The sequence below is a fragment of the Gigantopelta aegis genome, chromosome 8, assembly GCF_016097555.1.
Source record: "Gigantopelta aegis isolate Gae_Host chromosome 8, Gae_host_genome, whole genome shotgun sequence".
Taxonomy (NCBI): Eukaryota; Metazoa; Mollusca; class Gastropoda; order Neomphalida; family Peltospiridae; genus Gigantopelta; species Gigantopelta aegis.
Window position 1 is genome coordinate 11,774,598 of NC_054706.1, and position 24,000 is coordinate 11,798,597.

At 39.6% G+C, this 24,000-nt stretch overlaps 1 protein-coding gene across 1 annotated transcript in view; it reads right to left on the reverse strand.

Moving 5' to 3' along the window:
- Nucleotides 1-24,000, reverse strand: part of LOC121379995 (lysosomal alpha-mannosidase-like) — an 82,616-nt gene that overhangs the window by 28,363 nt on the left and 30,253 nt on the right. Inside the window, exons 3-11 of the mRNA XM_041508702.1 lie at nucleotides 21,380-21,500; nucleotides 16,696-16,872; nucleotides 11,416-11,609; nucleotides 8,715-8,823; nucleotides 5,735-5,826; nucleotides 3,378-3,431; nucleotides 2,840-2,956; nucleotides 2,253-2,456; nucleotides 163-226 (exon numbers count right to left, since the gene is read on the reverse strand). Of these exons, the coding sequence (XP_041364636.1) occupies nucleotides 163-226; nucleotides 2,253-2,456; nucleotides 2,840-2,956; nucleotides 3,378-3,431; nucleotides 5,735-5,826; nucleotides 8,715-8,823; nucleotides 11,416-11,609; nucleotides 16,696-16,872; nucleotides 21,380-21,500 (1,132 nt within the window). The remainder of the gene's footprint in view (nucleotides 1-162; nucleotides 227-2,252; nucleotides 2,457-2,839; nucleotides 2,957-3,377; nucleotides 3,432-5,734; nucleotides 5,827-8,714; nucleotides 8,824-11,415; nucleotides 11,610-16,695; nucleotides 16,873-21,379; nucleotides 21,501-24,000) is intronic.

The following is a 24,000-nucleotide window of genomic DNA, read 5'->3' on the forward strand; positions in this document are numbered from 1 at the left end:
AAGTTTGAACTTTACGGCGATATCCCCATTATGGACAGAGTTATAGTCCTTGGATTTAGGAGAAACGAACATGTGTTACGTCCGGTAATAAATATATATTGCTTTAGCAGTGTTTTTAGCATGCTTGTTTTAGAATATTTGTGAGTAGAACGACATTCTTACTAAGGGTTTGAACTCTGTCTGGTCCGCTGTGGGGACTGGTAAACACGTTCAGCTGTTTACAGGCCTGAAATAAAACTGTCATTTAGAAATAACTCAAAAACACAAAACACAGTTTGGTTGGCATTTGAAAGATGCAGACCTGAATTGAAACACATGTACATAATAATCAATACTGCTTCTAACACTGTCACAGGTGGGATGTAGCCCAGTGCTAAAGCAATAGCCTGACGATCGATCGCTCTAGGATCGATCCCTGCCGGTAAGCCCATTGGGTTATTTCTCATTCCAGCCAGTGGGCCACAACTGGTATATCAAATAAAGTTGCGGGTTTTTTTAACGACACCTCTAGAGCGCATTGATTTATACTGGTATATCAAAGGCCATGGTATATGTTATCCTGTCTTTGGGATCGTGCATATGAAAGATCCCTTGCTACTAATGAAAAACATGTAGCAGGTATCCTCTCTAAGATTTAATACCGAAATTACCAAATGTTTTTTATGCAATAGCCGATGATTACTAATCAATGTGCTGTAGTGGTGTCATTAAACAAACTAACACTGGCGATTTTTACGTGTGTGTATGTGTGGGGGGGGGGGGGGGGGGGGGTGTACTGGAGGTACTACAGAAACTTCTCTCTCACTAACCATTAAGAATGATTAACGTTTAATCTGTGTTAATTCTACGTAGAGAGCCAGTTTAAATATTGAAGGGAGTGGCCTGGACAATATGCTTGAATCTTAGCTGGATACAAGGGCAAGGCATAGCCCAGTCAAAAAGCGCTCGCCCGATGCGCGGTCGGTCAGGGATCGATCCCCGTCGGTGGGCCCATTTGGGTAATATCTCGTTCCAGCCAGTGCACAACGTCTGATAGATCAAATACCGTGGTATGTGTTATCCTGTCTGTGGGATGGATCATATAAAAGATCCTTTGCTACTCATGAAAAAATATAGCGGGTTCCCTCTCTAAGACTATGTCAAAATTACGAAATTATTGACACCCAGTAGTCGTTGATTAATAAATAAATGTGCTTTAGTGGTGTCGTTAAACAAAACAAACTAACTTAGCTGTAAATAACTATGAAAATAAACTGAAATGAGAAAAAAGTAAAAATCTGCCATGCACGTACATGTATTAGTCACTATAAATCCAAAAGGTTGCTTGGTACACGATTTACCGCACAGTCATTAAACATTGATTGATTCATTCATTTACTCGAGTAGATATTCCCATATGAATGCTGTTCCTGGTCACCATACAAGGTTGCAATGTTCTCGTGATTTGTTTTCATGGGAATGGCAAATACAGTTCAGTTTCCGTGGGAATGTTTTGAAATCAATTCTGAAAGCACTGGTCTATAGTTGATAAATTTGTTTTCTTCTTTGAAGATGTTTCTTTAATGGTATATCTGTGATAAATTGCTTAAATACACTGGTAGCTCTCTGCTTTTGAAATTATTTAGTCGATGTGAAATGCTAATTTGGCCAGGGGAGAAGCATGGTTTCGGCTGGGGGGGGGGGGGGGGGGTAGGGTGGCTTTCAAATGTGAACATAGCGGATCATATTACAAGTCTAGATTTTATACGAACTACTTAATTATGCATTGTAAAAAAGTGTTTAGCCTCCGTGAGGAAGTTCATCCGAACACCTGCTTGGCTCTGTGAACGTTTGTTTCGTTTTACTTCTTTAAGCTTCCAGCAATCTGTTATTTCATCAAACTATCTATCCAAACTCACACTCCCATTTTCATCCATCCCTCCGTACACCCACCCACCCACGCAACTAATATATCCATTCATCCAATAGCCATCGACCCCCAAAAGCCATCCATCCTCCCATCCACCCATCCACCCAGTCAATCATCCACACAGTAAAACACTCACTCCCACTCACACACCCCATCCATCCATCCATCCATCCATCCACCTACCCACCAATCCGTCCAAGCACCCTCACCCCTACCCATCCATCCATCCAAATCCATCCATCCATCCACCCATCGATTCACCTGTACTAATTACCTGTAATAACGCCCCCGCATCTTTGACGTTTTTTCTTGAGTTCTCCCTTGATCTACCTGTAATAATTACCTGTAATAACGCCCCCGCATCTTTGACGTGTTTTTTCAGTCCTCCCTTGCTGGTGTAGAAGCCAGTCCAGTACTCCCCCCATCCTGTCCCGTAGGGGAAGTAATCATCGTTCTTCTCCGTCCACGTGAAGTTTGCCGCGTGCACGTAGTGGAGGTAACATGACGGGGTGGAGTACAACAAGTTCACCTTGCTGCCAGTCGCTTGCTGAAATCATAGTAATAAAGAAAATGAAATGAGAGAGAGAGAGAGAGAGAGAGAGAGAGAGAGAGAGAGAGAGAGAGAGAGAGAGAGAGAGAGAGAGAGAGAGAGAGAGAGAGAGAGAGAGAGAGAGAGAGAGAGAGAGAGAGAGAGAGAGAGAGAGAGAGAGAGAGAGAGAGAGAGAGAGAGAGAGAGAGAGAGAGAGAGAGAGAGGGACATACATGTATGTATATGTTTCAGTTGTTTTTAAATATGTCGTTAACAATTGTTCCATGTTTCAAAAAAGTGTTACATCCATTTCTAAAACGAATTCCTTTTTTGAACATTGTATGCACACGTCGTGTGTATGATAAAGTAGAGGTACGTGTAAAGGCATCCTCTGTACCTACCCGTTCATTTGCAAATTGTATCAAATCATCTAAGTTGCTGAACCATTCATGTGCTTTTGAGTATGCGAAGTCCGATCCCATTTCAATTTGAATATGATTTGTTTTGTAGAATGTAGCCTGTGAAGAAAATAACACGAGTGAGTAATTTGTCATTCACTTGAAGAGAAATATTCATCACTGCAGTAATAATATAGTATGCTAGTTTTAATTTCTTTAAATTTTGTTCATTTTTTTATAGTCTATTATCAAATCACAGTCCACAGTAATATATGTGGCTCAAGCCACTATGTGCAACTACGAAAACGTCCACCACAGATATATGTATACTAGAGCATTACACTTTGATAAGAATTAGTTAAAGTGTGTGACGTTAAATTGCATTTGTGACAATAATGAAGATGCCATATTACCGATGACGGCAATTTTAGAACTGTCAGTTACTAAATATCAAATTAAAATGTTACTAAGAAGTAAATTAAACTGATTCCAGTCTAAGATTTGAGTTTAACTAGATTCACTTAATTATAGCAGTACTTACAATTTTGTTTACAACATTTAGGAAGCTGTCAACATACTCAGCTTTTTGAAGCAACTGAAAATAAAAACATTTTATGTGAAAAATTATACAAATACAAGTACAAAACTGCTGTTACATTTATATATATATATATGTATGGATGTATGTATGGATGTATGTATGGATGTATGGATGTATTGATGTATGTATGTATGTATGTATTGATGTATGTATTGATGTATGTATGTATGTATTGATGTATGTATACATTGGTGTATGTATTGATGTATGGATGTATTGATGTATGGATGTATGTATGGGTGTATGGGTGTATGTATGTATGTATGTATGTATGTATGTATGTATGATGTATGTATGTATATATGTATTGATGTATGTATGTATGTATTGATGTATGAATATCTATATATTGTATGTATGTCGAGGTTGACTATTACATACATAGATATTAACGCACTGGCACAGGGGATAATTAAATCCTTTCTGGCCTCAACAATTTTCCCATGCCGTTGCTGGGACTCGTACCTGTGGCACAGATTCGCCCGCAAATTGTAAGACTAACCACGATACGCTCTGAGCTATCGAAGCTTCCATAAAAAGGAAGTTTCTTTAACTCAACCATATGCATGGGGCCTACAATCTACGCGGTCGATCCCGCTTACGTGCATGAAACAGTGGGCAGACCTGGCTGGCACTGGATAGTATGTATTGATGTATGAATATCTATATATTGTATGTATGTCGAGGTTGACTATTACATACATAGATATTAACGCACTGGCACAGGGGATAATTAAATCCTTTCTGGCCTCATGTATGTATGTATGTATGTATGTATGTATGTATGTATGATGTATGTATGTATATATGTATTTTTATATTTTGAATATCTCTATTGTATGTATGTCGGGTTTTGACTTAAACATACATATATTCAATGACGCACTGGCACAGGGGATATTAAAATCCTTTATTGCCTTCACAAATTTCCTCATGCCGTTACCGAGACCCGAACCTGTGGCACCCAATCGCCCGCAATTGTTGGGCCGGAACGCTACCAATCAGACCAACTACGTTCCACAAAAATAGAACGATCGTTAGTCGACAGTATTCGTACCTGTCCAACAACCACGCGGTTCTAAGGCCCCATGGCTTGGCAACGTTTGACTTACATGCAGATGTGGACAGACCTGGCACTGGCTATATATGTATTTTTATATTTTGAATATCTCTATTGTATGTATGTCGGGTTTTGACTTAAACATACATATATTCAATGACGCACTGGCACAGGGGATATTAAAATCCTTTATTGCCTTCACAAATTTCCTCATGCCGTTACCGAGAACCGAACCTGTGGCACCCAATCGCCCGCAATTGTTGGGCCGGAACGCTACCAATCAGACCAACTACGTTCCACAAAAATAGAACGATCGTTAGTCGACAGTATTCGTACCTGTCCAACAACCACGCGGTTCTAAGGCCCCATGGCTTGGCAACGTTTGACTTACATGCAGATGTGGACAGACCTGGCACTGGCTATATATGTATTTTTATATTTTGAATATCTCTATTGTATGTATGTCGGGTTTTGACTTAAACATACATATATTCAATGACGCACTGGCACAGGGGATATTAAAATCCTTTATTGCCTTCACAAATTTCCTCATTTGATGTATGTATGTATGTATTGATGTATGTATGTATTGATGCATGTATGTGTGTATGTATGTATGTATGTATGTATGTATGTATGTATGTATGTGTGTATGTATTGATTGATGTATGTATTGATCCATGTATTGATGTATGTATTGATCTATGTATTGAACTATGTATTGATGTATGTATTGTATGTATGTATTGCATATATTGCATGTATTGTATGTATGTATGTATGTATGTATGTATGTATGTATTGATGTATGTATGTATGTATATATATGTATATATGTGTATATATATATATATATATATATATATATATATATATATATATATATATATCAGAAGCTTCGTATAAATTAGTATATAACATTTACTCTGTGTTTGTCCTTGTGTGTATATGCGTATCTTAGTGTGCGCACCTGTACGAATGTATTTTTACATGGTTGAGTGTGTGGATGTGTGTATGTATGTATGTGTGTGTGTATATACATGTGTGTGCGTATGTGTGTGTATTGTGCGCGCGCGCGTGTGTGTGTGTGTGTGTATTGTGCGCGCGCGCGTGTGTGTGTGTGTGTGTGTGTGTGTGTGTGTGTGTGTGTGTACATATGAATGCATGTGAATGCATGTGAATGTGAGTACATGAGTGTGAGTGTATATTATTATATATATTATTTATTTTTGCTTACAATATGGTCTTCATTCCATCCTTCCATCAAAAAATATTTCGGTGCATAATACCCCTCGTGATTGACATGAGTGAAGAGAGATGCCCGATCTTCTGTAAATAATAACCATCATAAACACACAAGTTAAACATTAACACACTGTAATCATTCTGGCTCGTGTGCAGGAATTTATGCAAACGTGCAAACTTTCAAAACAGGTTACCCAAAATATGTTTAAAAAACAACAACCAGAAATTAAAAATAAACCATATAGTGAACCATAGACAGACATCTTCATATCATTTGATACTTTTAAAAATACTGACTTGTAAATATCTTTCTGCTATTGTTATGTCACCGTGTGTCTTCATTTTTAAAATTTGTATATAGCTATTTTGAATTATGTTTGTATATATTCTACGAAGAACTCCTGTTGTCATCTTGTCACTGTAAATACCCATTGTACAATAATTCCTCATATGCTGTCGTTTGACGGCCTGGGTGTACCGAAATAAAGTTTCAAATTTCTATCACGACTTATACGCATCTCGTATATCACATCTTATTACTTCGTAAAGGCGAGACAAGAAAAAGAGATATATTATTTCGTAATTAATACGTGCATCATTGACATCAGAGACACGCCGTGACACACACACTTCTCTAGGCTGACAATTCATTGTTCTTTAAAACACTACTGTACTTATTTGTCACCTTTTATTCCCCCAACCCTTTGGAACCACCAATGCCCCACACTAGTCATCGCATTGAAAAGTGATGTGTATTAAAACATGTTGGGACTCTAGAATCCCACGGTCCATCGTAGTCTCTTTCTAATATTAAAACATGTTGGGTCCCCAGAATCCCACGGTCCATCGTAGTCTCTTTCTAATATTAAAACATGTTGGGTCCCGAGAATCCCACGGTCCATCGTAGTCTCTTTCTAATACTAAAACATGTTGGGTCCCCAGAATCCCACGGTCCATCGTAGTCTCTTTCTAATACTAAAACATGTTGGGTCCCCAGAATCCCAAGGTCCGTCGTAGTCTCTTTCTAATATTAAAACATGTTGGGTCCCGAGAATCCCACGGTCCATCGTAGTCTCTTTCTAATACTAAAACATGTTGGGTCCCCAGAATCCCACGGTCCATCGTAGTCTCTTTCTAATACTAAAACATGTTGGGTCCCCAGAATCCCACGGTCCATCGTAGTCTCTTTCTAATACTAAAACATGTTGGGTCCCGAGAATCCCAAGGTCCGTCGTAGTCTCTTTCTAATACTAAAACATGTTGGGTCCCGAGAATCCCACGGTCCGTCGTAGTCTCTTTCTAATACTAAAACATGTTGGGTCCCGAGAATCCCACGGTCCATCGTAGTCTCTTTCTAATACTAAAACATGTTGGGTCCCCAGAATCCCACGGTCCATCGTAGTCTCTTTCTAATACTAAAACATGTTGGGTCCCCAGGATCCCACGGTCCATCGTAGTCTCTTTCTAATACTAAAACATGTTGGGTCCCCAGGATCCCACGGTCCATCGTAGTCTCTTTCTAATACTAAAACATGTTGGGTCCCCAGGATCCCACGGTCCATCGTAGTCTCTTTCTAATACTAAAACATGTTGGGTCCCGAGAATCCCACGGTCCATCGTAGTCTCTTTCTAATACTAAAACATGTTGGGTCCCCAGAATCCCACGGTCCATCGTAGTCTCTTTCTAATACTAAAACATGTTGGGTCCTCCAGAATCCCACGGTCCATCGTAGTCTCTTTATAGTACTAAAACATGTTGGGTCCCGAGAATCCCACGGTCCGTCGTAGTCTCTTTCTAATACTAAAACATGTTGGGTCCCCAGGATCCCACGGTCCATCGTAGTCTCTTTTTAATACTAAAACATGTTGGGTCCCCAGAATCCCAAGGTCCGTCGTAGTCTCTTTCTAATACTAAAACATGTTGGGTCCTCCAGAATCCCACGGTCCATCGTAGTCTCTTTCTAGTACTAAAACATGTTGGGTCCTCCAGAATCCCACGGTCCATCGTAGTCTCTTTATAGTACTAAAACATGTTGGGTCCCGAGAATCCCACGGTCCATCGTAGTCTCTTTCTAATACTAAAACATGTTGGGTCCTCCAGAATCCCACGGTCCATCGTAGTCTCTTTATAGTACTAAAACATGTTGGGTCCCGAGAATCCCACGGTCCGTCGTAGTCTCTTTCTAATACTAAAACATGTTGGGTCCCCAGAATCCCAAGGTCCGTTGTAGTCTCTTTCTAATACTAAAACATGTTGGGTCCCGAGAATCCCAAGGTCCGTCGTAGTCTCTTTCTAATACTAAAACATGTTGGGTCTCCAGAATCCCACGGTCCGTCGTAGTCTCTTTCTAATACTAAAACATGTTGGGTCTCGAGAATCCCACGGTCCATCGTAGTCTCTTTCTAATACTAAAACATGTTGGGTCCCGAGAATCCCACGGTCCATCGTAGTCTCTTTCTAATACTAAAACATGTTGGGTCCCCAGAATCCCAAGGTCCATCGTAGTTTCTTTCTAATACTAAAACATGTTTAAAGGTGCAGACCCTAACTTTAACCCGTAAAAAAATGGACACTATGTTTAGTTAATTTACAAACCTGTAACTCATTTTGATAACGTTACAATAGAGTGAAAGAAGAGTCTGTGACGTTAAAATGGGAAGTATCTTTAAAAATAGACTAGAATCAATAAACCTCTACTTCTCTGACGCACGTGCGTTTTTTAAAATATGAAATATACTTTTTTTTTTATTAGAAACACCAGGATGACCATAAATACATCGGTTCTACGGAAATGGATAGTCTAAGGAATAAAATATAAGTAACGTTTGATTTCAGTGATCATAAACGGCTCTAATCGTGAAAAATGTGCTGTACTGTTTAAACACTAGGGTCTGTCCGTTTAAATTTAGGCTACAAAATTTAAAGTATTCTTGTCATTTGGATAGTAAGTAGACACAGCCTGTTAACTAACCTAAGTTGCGAGGACTGGCATTCCAAATATGTTCCATGTTTTGATCCACCTTTCGATTATTACGATCCTGGTCGCTAATTCTACCCAAGAATATTGCATCAAAGCCCATCTAAAACGATACGAAACAAGAACAGTATTATGAAAGAAGAAACAAGATATTGCAAACTCATGAAAACCTATCATCTATTTGTTTTCACAAATGTAATCATTCAATCATTTGGTGAATAACATTGCTCGAAATAAGAAGAAACATATGGTCTGATGTTATTATTTTAAACATAGCAGGCAAAAATAAATATCGCCTGCTAAAAAACAAAACAATTCTGAGAGTACTGCTCAAGTAATACATGTCCCCAACGTGACTCAACAACTGTTCGTATATCCAAAATTCAAGGGTAAATGGGCATAAAAGTTAAACTTGATCAGTAACAGTACATGATATCTCCTACGTTCAAGGGTCATAACTTTGTCACAAATGGGTAAATTGCTATGAACGTTAAATATGATCTGTAAGAGTACACGATAAAGCAACAAACAAAATATCGGCTCAATATCTCAAAGCTTAAAACAAAGTCAGAAAATGAATTTGGACAGATGGACGGACAGACGGACGGACAGACAAAAGGATGCAGATGAAACCTATAGTCCCCCCCCCCCCCCTCCCCCTCGGTTGAACCGGCAGGGGACTAATAGTATGGCCTGCTAGAAATAGGACAGCATTGGGTGAGGGGAGAGTTTGGGATTTTGTATAGAACATATAACAGATTCACAAGCTAAATAACAAATGAGATTTCGGTAATTTTAGCATGTGAACTAGAACTTCACCTGGTACGTCTATAAAAAAAAAAAAAACGTCAGCTCTTCGCAGGCGCGCCACTATTCTAGCTCTGAATAGTACCTGGGTGAGAGACCAAAAGAACCATGCAAATATAATTAGTCAAGAATAATTAGAATATCTATGTAGAATATGATATTGTAATGTAGACTATGACTCGCGATATCGCTAGGGAGACTGGTGGCAGTGAGTTCGTTGCCACCCAAATGAATTACGATGACGTCTGGCTTGTATAACAACAATGTTAAAGTTTGGTTTGTTTCACGACACCACTAGAGCACACTGATTAATTAATCATCGGCTATTGGATGCCAAACATCTGGTCATTCTGACGCATAGCCATAAAAGGAAACGCGTAACATTTTTCCTAATGCAGCAAGAAATCTTTTATATACCCCAAACCCTTTCCTATCCTGGAAGGAAGAACCGGCGAAAGTCGACACCTGCACCCATGACAGGTGTGTGCTACAACAACTTCTGAACGTGCACCTTAAAACCTAGGACCTGACCTGACCTGACCTGACCTGACCTGACCTGACCTGACCTGACTACAACTATCATAATTCATGAATTATCTTTTAAAACAAAGTGTGTTTGTAAGAGAATACCATGTTATCAAAGTAAATTAGTAATGCAATATGACAAGGGATTTACAATCCAGGATTTTTTGGACGGGGAATCATGTTTGATGGGATTGTAAACAGTGTAATGATTTAATCATAATTGAGATGTTTTGTTTAGGCCATTGAATGATGGCAATGCACTATTGTCAAATTAATTTATCAAAACAGGCAATCACAAAACTATTTATTCATCAAGTAGGGAATTTTCATTTTATTTCAACTTATTTTCGTGCTTATATCCAATTAAGGTTCAAGCACGATGTCCTGGGCACACACACCTCAGCTATCTGGGCTGTCTGTGCAGGACAGTGGGTTAGTGGTTAGTTGATTAGTGGTTAGTGAAAGAGAAGAGGGTGTAGTGGTCTTACACCTACCCACTGAGTCGTTAAAACTCGCTCTGGGTTGGAGCCGGTACCGGGCTGTGAACCCTGAACCTACCAGTCTTATGTCCGATGGCATAACCACGACACTACCGAGGCCGGTGGGAATTTTCATTGCTAGATGGTTTTGAGAAGGGGCCTACATGTAAATCTGCAGCACCGCAGAACACACCCCTACGCGTGCTGTAACCTCACCGCGGTGCAGGGGTGTAACATTCTCTTTGAGAATAGCCAATACAGCACAAATCCCCTTGTTTTCTTCGGGATACAATTAAAATTTTGCATTTACCATAGTTTGACACCCAATAGCCGATGTATTTTTCGTGCTGGGGTGTCGTTAAATATTCATTCATTCATTCATTCACCACAGAACACTTGAATAAATCCTTGAGATTTTTATATTCAATCATGTGCACATCGGTAGAGCCAAACAAAAAATGAAAGACATATTTAACGACGTACTCAACACATTTTATTTACGGTTATATGGCGTCAGACATATGGTTAAGGAACGCACAGATATTGAGAGAGGAACCCCGCTGTCGCCACTTCATGGGCTACTCTTTTCGATTAGCAGAAAGGGATCTTTTATATGCACCATTCCACAGACAGGATATACATACCACGGCCTGTTACACCAGTCGTGGAGCACAGGCTGGAACGAGAAATAGCTCAATGGGCCCAACGACGGGGATCGATCCCACAGCGACCGCACATCGAGCGAACACTGTACCACTGGGCTACGTTCCGTAGAGCCAAGCCGATTGTAATCAATCATTGGAACATCACTATTGAAAATTGTCATGAAATGACATAACCTTTATGACGTACATTACTGACAGTCTTGCGATATAGTCATGTACCTGTGCAAAAATTGACGAATGTTCCCGGGAATGGCCGAACTGGTCTACGTGCCAGGCGATGTTGGACTGCGCACACTTGCCGAAGTGGGTGTTGATGAAGTTGAAGCCGAGGGTGTGTTGATCGATGATGTCGTTGTAGTACGTGGTGGCGGCGTCGCTCATGCACCACCCTCCTGTCGCGAACTCCAGCCTCCCTGTGATAAGAGACATTCGATATATTACGAATAACACAGAACCATAATACAGTATCATTGTTTCATATGATAGTACAGTTGTGTTGTAGAAGAGAAACTTCAGCCTCCCTGTGATAGGAGACATTCGATATATTACGAATAATACAGAACCATAATACAGTATCATTGTTTCATATGATAGTACAGTTGTGTTGTAGAAGAGAAACTCCAGCCTCCCTGTGATAGGAGACATTCGATATATTACGAATAATACAGAACCATAATACAGTATCATTGTTTCATATGATAGTACAGTTGTGTTGTAGAAGAGAAACTCCAGCCTCCCTGTGATAGGAGACATTCGATATATTACGAATAATACAGAACCATAATACAGTATCATTGTTTCATATGATAGTACAGTTGTGTTGTAGAAGAGAAACTCCAGCCTCCCTGTGATAGGAGACATTCGATATATTACGAATAACACAGAACCATAATACAGTATCATTGTTTCATATGATAGTACAGTTGTGTTGTAGAAGAGAAACTCCAGCCTCCCTGTGATAGGAGACATTCGATATATTACGAATAACACAGAACCATAATACAGTATCATTGTTTCATATGATAGTACAGCTGTGTTGTAGAAGAGAAACTCCAGCCTCCCTGTGATAGGAGACATTCGATATATTACGAATAATACAGAACCATAATACAGTATCATTGTTTCATATGATAGTACAGCTGTGTTGTAGAAGAGAAACTCCAGCCTCCCTGTGATAGGAGACATTCGATATATTACGAATAATACAGAACCATAATACAGTATCATTGTTTCATATGATAGTACAGCTGTGTTGTAGAAGAGAAACTCCAGCCTCCCTGTGATAGGAGACATTCGATATATTACGAATAATACAGAACCATAATACAGTATCATTGTTTCATATGATAGTACAGCTGTGTTGTAGAAGAGAAACTCCAGCCTCCCTGTGATACGAGACATTCGATATATTACGAATAATACAGAACCATAATACAGTATCATTGTTTCATATGATAGTACAGTTGTGTTGTAGAAGAGAAACTCCAGCCTCCCTGTGATAGGAGACATTCGATATATTACGAATAATACAGAACCATAATACAGTATCATTGTTTCATATGATAGTACAGCTGTGTTGTAGAAGAGAAACTCCAGCCTCCCTGTGATAGGAGACATTCGATATATTACGAATAATACAGAACCATAATATAGTATCATTGTTTCATATGATAGTACAGTTGTGTTGTAGAAGAGAAACTCCATCTCCCCTGTGCTAAGAGACATTCATTATATATAGAACACTAAACGAGCTTGCCTGTCATACCATTTTTATGAAACGAGTACACAGTTTTGGTATCTGACGATCGAAAGCGAGTCAAATACAAAAGCTGTTCATGAGTACAGTACCCCTTGAACATTTTAAACAAGCATCTGTGATAATAAATGTTTTCAAATATGTTTTTAATTGTGTGTTGATAATTCGGTGTAATATTGGTATGTTTACCACAGCTTCGTACATTGTTTTGAAGATTTGACCACAGCGTGTATTTTTTGTCGTTTTGAAGATTTTTTGTTGGTATTTAATGTTAACATGCTCATTGCGTCTCTTTCACATAGGATTAAGAAATCGGTGTGCTCCAGTGGCGTCGTTTGTCATATAGCTGTGTACACTATTTTCTGTTGTATATAGTGGATGACGAATTTAAAACACACCACAAAAAGCCATTGAAAATGGCACTTCACATTGGCATAGGGGGTTTCGATCCACCTTGCAGAAACACTGGTATCATGAATATAGTTACTATATTATTACAGTATTAATATGATGCACGGTCAGATGCAAGAGGTTTTCAGGGATGGGGTGCCATGTGTAAAAGGGGCATCAACCGTATTCAGGAATGGAATGTATGAATTAATGTTCAACGACACCTCGGCACACACACACACACAGACACACACACACACTCCTCCCACTCCACACCGTTCTCTCCTCCCGTAGCCCACCCACCCCCCCCCCCCCCATTGGGTTATTTCTCGTTCCCCAATGCTCCACAACTGGTGTAACAAAAGCCGTGGTATTACTTCGTATTATACTGTTGCCTGGAAATACATAATTACGGGAACACCTGGTATTTTTGAGACCAATGTACTATTTAAATAAAACATTTCCTTCCTTACGTTATGCGGCTACGCCTGTCTACAAGTAGAGAGCTCTATTACAGTAATGAGGGACTAAATGTCAGAACAACATTGAATGTCAATAACATAGTTAACTTCCTAACTGTGGATGAGGGTTCAGGCAGGAGTCGGTATTCGCTGTTACTATTTAAAATGGGTTGTCATATTTCTTTTCATCAGCATATTAATGTAATATTTTGTCGGGCAATTTACGTTTTGGCTGGTCACTGTTCAAGTACCTCGAGGTCTGCCTTTGATGTGTGCTGTCCTCACTGCCGTAGCCACGATTTTATATTGGGGGCAACCCATATCGTTTCTTTCCCTCTTTTTTTTTTTTTTTTTTTTTTTTTTTTTTTTTTGGGGGGGGACAACCGACACTATGTATGTATGTATGTATGTATATATATATATATATATATATATATATATATATATATATATATATATGTGTGTGTGTGTGTGTGTGTGTGTGTTGTGTGTGTGTGTGTGTGTGTGTGTGTGTGTGTGTGTGTGTGTGTGTGTGTATGTGTGTGTGTGTGTGTGTTTGCGTGTGTGTATGATTTTATAAAATTCAATACAGTCAAAAGAAGAAAATACCAGGTTTGGTTGGGTAGCCATGTGCCTCTCTCCCTCTCGCTACGCCACAGTCTGTCCTTGCTTAATTTGCCCACCCACCTTGGTAAAGGTTTTGTTTTCTTTCACGACACTACATTGCACAAGAGCACATTGATTTATTAATCATTGGCTATTGGATGCCAAATAATTCAGGTAATTCTGACATATCATCTTAGAGAAGAAACCCGCTACATTTTTCCATTAGTAGCAAGGGATTTTTCATATGCATCAACACACAGACTGGATAGCACATACCATGGCATTTGATGTACCAGTAGTGGTACACTGGCTAGAACGTGAAATACGTAGCCCGATGCGCCCGCCGACAGGGATCGATCCTAGACCGACCACACATCAGGCGAGTGCTTCACCATTGCAAGGAATCCCAATGATGTTTTAGGCTATAATGACATCCAAAAGAAACTTTACATACATAAATACATAAAATTTGAATAATTTGATAAATATTTTGCATGTATCGTGAAGTGCATTCTAACGTTTTGATGTTGAATTTCATGATCATTTCATATCCCACCAAATCATTTGTTGGTGTTCTATAATACAATTTCAAGCCCTGAAAAGGTTCTTTCGGACGTCAGTACACAATAAATACAGACTATGTAACCAGCTGCCACCGCTGGCACATAACTACTCAAGTTACGGATTTACAGCAAGGAATGTATGATGACGTGGAACCTATTTGTCCCTCTATTAATATTAAGCACCGCAGTTCCCTGTACGTATACACTGAGGTATATGTTAAATGTTTTGTCATTTTAATTTGTATCATTAACGTCAAGAGCTGTATAACATTACATCCGTATATTAATCACTGGACGACATAGTCATTGTGCTGTCTTGACGTCGATAAATCATCTAGGAAGTACGTGTATTGTAAACTGTTTATATACTAGTATATATATATATATATATATATATATATATATATATATATATATATATATATATATATCTTATCATTCTCCCAAATCATCACATGCATAAAACAGTATGATTTGATTTGCAATATACATCTCATTTTTTTTATTATTAAACCACTAGTCACTACTAATTGTTAGTGATTAGTGACATAGGTAAGAGGCGGAACTAGGAGTGGGAAACAGGTGCCCGCCCCCAGAAACATTTGCGACAGTTATAATTTTATTATACATTATTTATTAAAACATTTTACGATCTCCCTTCAAACCTCCCCCAAAGTTCCCTTGGCATTCCGCCTCATGTCATTGTCCCCCATCCCAAATGGATAAATGGATTTTCTTGATCCGCCACTCTAGGCACTTGACAGGATAATAAACCATTTCCGCGTGATACGGTTACTGCATATTTAGTCACAGTGATACGGTAACGGTATATCCAGTCACTATTGATGTTGTAGACGAGTAAGATAATTTGTCATCAAATCTGAAAACGAGTGAAAATAAGAAAAAGGAAAAAAGAAGAAGTGTGATGTATCTATTAAAATGAAAGAAAGAGAAGTTTGATTTAAACTTCCAAAAAGCCTGTTTTAATAATTTTAAAAGGTCTACTATTGTTTTTAAATAGCATTTAGCTGAAATAACAGAACCTCTCACCACTACCCTAAATGACCGATAAAGTGGTCAGTACTGTTTTTGTTTTGTTTTGTTTTAACGCTAAGTGTTTTATTTCCGGTTGGGCCGAAGTGAGGATTTTACCCGGCCCATAATGCAATTTTAAAAACACAAAACCACATGAGAAATGTGTTAAAATAAGGACAATTTTTTTTTTACAGTTTAAGTTGTATCATATGCGTCTTAAAAAAATACCTTATGACGTTGATATAATCAAGTATACGTAAAACTCCCTCGGAACCATTATGTAACCGAGTTTGATTAAGTAGGTATTTTTATAATTTGGTATAACATCTACATTTTACATTTACATCTTGACAAAGCAACTTACAGATTTAAAACGTTTCCTTACTTGTTTTTAAAAATAATTCAGGTCTTGTTTTCACATTTACATTTACATTTATGTGCGTTCAGTGTGTGTGGGAAATACCACCGTTACTGACAACGTCTTCAAAATGCTTGTCATAATATGGCTACGTCTCTGTGGTTGGACCGCTAAAACAAGCTTTCTACTGCTTATATTATTATTATTATTATTATTATTATTATTATTATTATTATTATTATTATTATCTCTCTCCCCCGCCCCCCCCCCCCCCAAAAAAAAAAAAACCCCCCAAAACCCCCCAAAACAACATAACCTAGCTGTTCTTACTTTCTCTGATCAGTTTGACAATGTTCGCTCTTGTTTTGGTGTCACTCTCGTTCCAGAATCGGGAGAAGAACGCCATCTCGATAAAGATGAAACGGCGTTCAGGGTTTGCTAGCAGCTGTGGTATTACAGACTTCAGAATGCACGCAATACATTCTTTACCATAGACGAAACTCTTGCCTAAAATAACAACAATTTTATTACGGACATAAAAAAAATTGAAATGCATTAATAACACATTATATATGGTAATAGATAAATAATCCTGTTCAAAGAAACTACTAACAGTGTTGGCCAGGAAAGGCGAGCGATCGCTTCCGCTCGCCTCCACACACGCCTGGGAGGGAAGTTTTAGCACAGATGCAAATTGACTTCTTTGCAATAAAACTGAAATTGGAAGGCTTTTTTAGGATTTCGGTAGAATCATAAACATGATTTAATATAGATATTTGTGGATTCTGTGTTATCATTTTACACTCGAAGAGCTTAGATGCAAAACGTTCCATATCCATGTTCTCTGTTTTGAGTAAATGAGCATTTTGTCTTGAAACCTTCTAATAAAACGAAATCACAGCAAAAATGTGAATATGGATAAAGAATGATAAACTGAAATATTGAGCAAAATTTATAAAATCAACTTCATTCCAGGCACTGAATTTAAAAGGCTTTTTCTTAGGATTCAGCCAGAATCGTAAACATGATTTAATATAGATATTTAGGGATTCTGTCATATAATTTTACACTTCTGACCCAAAACATGGCATTTGCAGAGGTATAAAATCGTCCTAAATTCGCAGCCTGCATTTTAACTGAAGCTTCGTGTGCCTGCTTGACTTAATAGCATCATTGCAGGAGAGAGATCTTCAGCTCAACATGATTTTGATCATATGGTGAAGACTGATCACACATAGTTTCCTAAAGGAGGTATCACACAGGTCAGTCCTTTAGATTAATCATTTGCAAGTTTGGGGATGGGCAAAACGCTCTCTTGATGCGCGGTCGGTCTGGAATTGATCCCTGTCGGTGGGCCCATTGGGCTATTTCTCATTTCAGCCAGTGCAACACGACTGGCATATCAAATGCCGTGGTATGTGCTATCCTGTGCATGGAATGGTGCATATAAAAGATCCCTGGATACTAAAAGAAAAATGTAGAGGGTTTCCTCTCTAAGACAATTATATATGTCAAAATTACCGTATATTTGACATCCAGTAGCCGATGATTAATACATCAGTGTGCTCTAGTGGTGTCGTTAAACAAAACGAACTTTAACTTTCAATTCCATTCATTTAGGCATAAGTATAATTACGAATAAGCAGCTGCATGAGACAAACGTGTAACATGTAACATGGTATTGCGTCCATACTAATTAGTAAAAGATGTAGCAATGGGTATAGGTTAACAGGCTTGTGCAGACTATCTGCAGTGACATAGGTTAGAAACGCGCATTTACACTATATTAGGAGTGCTAAAGTGAAAGTATGGGTCCTGACTCTATCTCCTGGGTAAAAAAATACTAAACATTAATAAATTAATGTGCTTTAGTGGTGTCGTTAAACAAAACAAACTTTTTAACTCAACTGAAGCTTCACGTAATTGCTCGCCTTGGGGGAGAGTGATCTTCAGCTCGCCTTGTTGTTTAATCATACGGCGAACACTGGTTCGACATAGTCTCCTATATTCCTTTAGTTTGATCATTTTCAAGTTTGGGCGCCGGGACGTAGCCCAGTAGTATAGCGCACACTTGATTCGCGGTCAGTTAGGGATCGATCCCCGTCGGTGGACGCAATTGGGCTATTTCTCTTTCCAGCCAGTGCACCACGACTGGTATATCAAATGCCGTGGTATTTGTTATCCTGTTTGTGGGGTGGTGCATATAAAAGATCCCTTGCTACTAATGGAACAATGTAGCGGATTTCCTTTCTAATATTATATGTCAAAATTACCTAATGTTTGACATCCAGTAGCCGATAATTAATAACTCAATGTGATCTAGTGGTGTCGTTAAACAAAACAAATTTTAATTTTGTTTTCATGTTTAATCTTGACAGTAATTAAAATTATATATATATATAATCTGTCAAAAAAGAAACGCATAGGTGATAGGGAAAGAAGAAAAGTGTTTGATTTTACAAAATATCGGGGTTTTTTACAATGTTGCTGAATGACCATGTTTGTTAATGTTCCTGGAATGGGACAGCATGCCCAAATGCACCCTAAAATAAATTTAATGCACGTTGTAGCACGTTGTGCGACAATTGCAGGAAATCGGCGTGAAATGGTCAGATTTTGGCGAATGCACGTGAAACTCGGGGGAAAGATTGGGGTGGTGATGGGTATTTAAAGCTGCAATGCTCGCAATGATTCCTCATTTCCATTTCGACGTAGACGAGTTACAAGATGCCAAGATTAAGCCTGCCGAATCGAAACATTGTAATAGGCCGCCTCCAGTTAGGTCAATCGCAGTCAACAGTCGCACGCCACATGAACGTCCATCAGAGCACCATTTCACGTCTCTGAGACAGGTACCAGCTGTTTCAATCAGCTCAAGACCGGCCCAGAAGTGGTAGACCTCGCATAACAACTACAGCAAAAGGTCGCTACACCCGGGTTCTGCACTTGCGTCACCGAACTGCCACAGCAACGAACACTGCTGGACGCATACCTGGTTTGAGATGGGTGTCTGCACAAACCATTCGGAACCGACTTCGAGAAGCTGGTTTATGGGCTAGGAGACCGTATGTTGGCCCCGTCCTGCGACATCATCATCGACATTTACGTGTTCGCTAGTGCACGAATGTACAGGGGTGGAAACTGGCGGCGAGTATGGTTCAGCGACGAGTCACGTTTCCTTCTACAGCGACGTGATGGACTACAACGTGTTTACATACGCCGCAATGAACGTTTTGCCAACAACTGCGTCGCCCAAGTTGACAGATTTGGTGGAGGGAGTGTCATGATGTGGGGAGCTATCTCATACACCGGCAGAAATGAACTTGTGTTCGTATAAGGCAACCTAATAGCTGTACGCTACCGGGATGGAATTCTTCGCCGTCACATGCTTCCCATTTTGGATAGACAGAGAGAATTCTTTCAGCAGAACAATACCACGCCGCACACGGCACGTGTAACAATGGATTTTCTACAGAATGAGAACATTAATGTGCTGCCATGGCCATCAAGATCGCCAGATCTCAACCCCACTGAACATCTATGGGACACCCGCCATGGAATCGCGGACTGGCTATGCAAGAATCTGAATCCATGGTGGGCGTGCCTGAACCGTAAGGATGTGGGCACGTTAACAGAGTTCCCTTCCCTTCCTTTCTATGGGACGAACTGGACAGACGTGTACGCCAGCGTGACCCGGAGCCTCAGATGCTTCCGCAACTGTCACATGCATTGCAGGAAGAATGGGCTAGGATTCCACGTGCCCGGGTTTCAGAGACTCATTCAATCCATGCCAAGGAGATGTTGAGCAGTGATTGCTGCTGCTGGTGGCCACACAAGGTACTGATTTCAGCGCCCTCGTGCGACGCTGTTTGGTGACGAAAACGCATCCACTGCCGTCAGTCCATAGCAAGAACATTGTCACATACTCATGTCAAATCTGACTGTGATACGATCATAAATAACGAAATTATGCCACTTTGTAGTAAAGAGATAATTCCATGAATATTTCGCCTATGCGTTTCTTTTTTGACAGAGTATGTATGTATGTATGTATGTATGTATGTATATATGTATGTATGTATATATATATGTATTGATGTATGTATATATATATATATATATATATATATATATATATATATATATATATATGTATAACATTTACACATGTCAAAATTTGATTTAAAAAAAAAATTAAATATCCAGAAGGAATAGTGTATTTCAATCTTGATTATCTGAAAGTGTTTATGTCTTTTGCAATTTTGTAAAGAGTTTATGTTACTTCAGTTTTCGCAGTGCACCGAATTTTGGATGGAAAACACCACAAGTCCTGATGGTTATGGAGTGCCGCCAATCTTGTTCGCTCTTAAAATTAAATGTGCAGACCACCCAATTGCATTTGTGCAGTGTATTCATAAGTAGTTATAAACTAGTACGTCATAGACGCTACCATCTTATCTCAGAAACAGCAGGTTGACTTTTTTTCTGATTCACTTTAAGTGTAAGGGGTGGTAGTATTTATATCCGTGGCGTTTAGGCGGTTGATACGTTGCAGGAAGCACACTTTAGCCGCATATGTTGGATGTCAATGGGAAGACATTTGGTATTATACACCCTCAAAGACTGAGATTTTACAAGCAGTTGAAGAGCGCTTGGATCGGATAGAACACACTACAGACGAGTTCAGTAGAGGTACAAACGAACCGAGGAAAGAAAGTTTGTTTTGTTTAACGGCCTCGGTGGTGTCGTGATTAAGCCATCGGACATAAGGCTGGTAGGTACTGTGTTCGCAGCCCGATACTGGCTCCCACCCACGACTCAGTTGGTAGATGTGAGGCCACTACACCCTCTTCTCTCTCACTAACCAGTAACCAAATAACAATTAACCCACAGTCCTGGACAGACAGCCCAGATAGCTGAGGTGTGTGTCCAGGACAGCGTGCTTGAACCTTAATTGGATATAAGCACGAACATAAGTTGAAATAAAATGAAATGATAATGATGCATAACTTACTGTATGGTATTGTATGGCGCCCCGTGTAATACTCCTCGACTGTTTTTAGCCACCCCACATCGTCGTGACTGTGTGCGATGAGGTGGACGTTCAACATGTCAGCTTTGACCGGGTTGCATCTCTGAAACACAGCAATATCAGACATTATTAGTTATAATATATATATATATATATATATATATATATATATACACACACACACACACGCGCGCGCGCGCACGCACACTGTCACGGGGATCCTATAATACCCGTAACTGAATGAAACACGATTGTCCAAATATCTCTCCTAACTGTATATCTATTAGATCTCTCTGTAACGGCCGGTTATACCCGCTGGCTCGTCTAGGTATGATCAGAGATACGATCTTATATAAAGTATATATTATTATAGCACGTTTAGTTCACTAGAAAACACAACAAAAACACAATACACTTTGGAATCTGTATTAACCTACGCTAACAAATGTACTGCCGCAGTAGTTAATTAACAACAACAAATAATAACAACCCAGAACTGATCACTTAATTAGTTAATCTCTAGGTGTCTAGTTTACACAATATGCTAATCACTTCACCGTGACACAACACCCACACGTAAAGGAATTACAACTCTATTCCTAACTGGTTAATTTTTAATTAACCCTTACTACTCGTTCAGTAACGTGCGATAATTGAGAAACGTTTCCAGGAGAACTTAACTAATAAAGGAATTACAACTCTATTCCTAACTGGTTAATTTTTAATTAACCCTTAACTACTCATTCAGTAACCTTGTAACACAGAATTAATACTGGTACCTATCACTAATGTTCCCCCTGGAAGCCTTCCTATGTTTCTCCCCCATATCTCTAAAACCTTAGCTATTTATTCAAAACTCTCAGAGACAGCGAATATCGCCTGGGGGCACAAGGCGGTACCTCACGTATCATCTGAATTTCCACAGCGACCAAGACGGCATATCTTTCTCTTAGATCGCCAGACTCAATGACGCCAAGTCGCCAAATCACGGTTGTAAAAACCGCACTCGCGGAGGTATTACGTAACTACTGGCCACATGGCTCCGCACCTGGGCTGGGTGTGTATTAGAAGTACAGCTCGACGACCGTCGCGCAAAGGTATCACGTAACAAGTTGCCCACCTGGGCTAAGTGCATTTGGAATTGCACACGGCATTCTAAAACAATTAATATCGCCACAGGCGAAAAGAAATTAAGAGCATGTACCGTCACACACACACACACACACACACACACACACACACACACACACACACACACACACGCACATAGTGTCTTCATTCGTCCATAATATTCAAAACACAAAGTGTCAGCTGGCAGGATTTGGACCTGCTGCACAGATCCGCATGGAATTCGACAGTCCAGAAATTAAACCGATCGGCCGCCGGGACATCCACAACAATAGATGCCCAATTAATCGTAGTTAATAAATTATCAATGTAATTGAACTTAAATGTATAACATCAGCTTAAATGCCATTGACGGGATATTCCTCACTTTGTATATCCATTGTAACATATTTTCTTATACAGCCGTTGGTGAGAACATTATTCGTTATTTTTGGTAACACATACTAATAACACGCATATGTGTGATAACAGTTTAAAGACTCCTAGGTGATGATCAGGGCCCCGTTGTGCACTTATTTATTAATCATCGGTTACTAGATACTAAGCATTTGGTAATTCTGACATAGTTTAGAGAGAGAAAACGCGCTACGTGTTTCCATTATAAATATTGGCAACATATATATATTATGCACAATCCCACAGACGGGGGAGCACATACTACATCCTTTGATAATACCAGTCGTGGTGCACTAACTGGAACGACAAATAGCCCAATAGATCCAACGACGGGGATCCATCCTAGACGTGGCGGAACGTAGCACTGTGGTAAAGAGTTCGCTTGATGCGCGGTCAGTCTAGTATCGATCCCCGTCGGTGGACCCATTGGGCTATTTGTGGTTCCAGCCAGTGCTCCACAACTGGTGTAACAAAGGCTGTGGTATGTACTATCATGTCTGTGGGATGATGCATATAAAAGACCCATTGCTGCTAATCGAAAAGAGTAGCCATGAAGTGGCGACAGTGGGTTTCCTCTCTCAATATCTGTGTTTTCCGTAACCATATGTCTGACGCCGTAATAAATAAAATGTGTTGAGTGCGCCGTCAAATAAAATATTTCTTCCTTCCTTCGATCCTAGACCGATCACGCATCTGGCGAATGCATTACCACTGGCCGACGCCCCGCTCCCTTCATCGTAGACTGGAAAGCTATCGACCCTGCAACACATAGCACCTCAGGCGAGCACTCTACCACTGTGCTACATCCCAACCCAGGGTGTCAACAACCAATGGGCGGGACGTAGCTGTTTCTCGTTTTAGCCAGTGCACCAAGACTTACATATCAAAGGCCGATGTATGTGCAATCCTGTTTGTGGGATGGTGCATATGAAAGATCCCTCGCTACTGATGAAACAGTGTAGTGGGTTTCCTCTCTAAGACTATATGTCAGAATTACCAAATGGTTGACATCCAATAGCTGATGATTAATACATCAATGTGCTCTAGTGGTGCCGTTATTATTATTATTTTAAAAAATC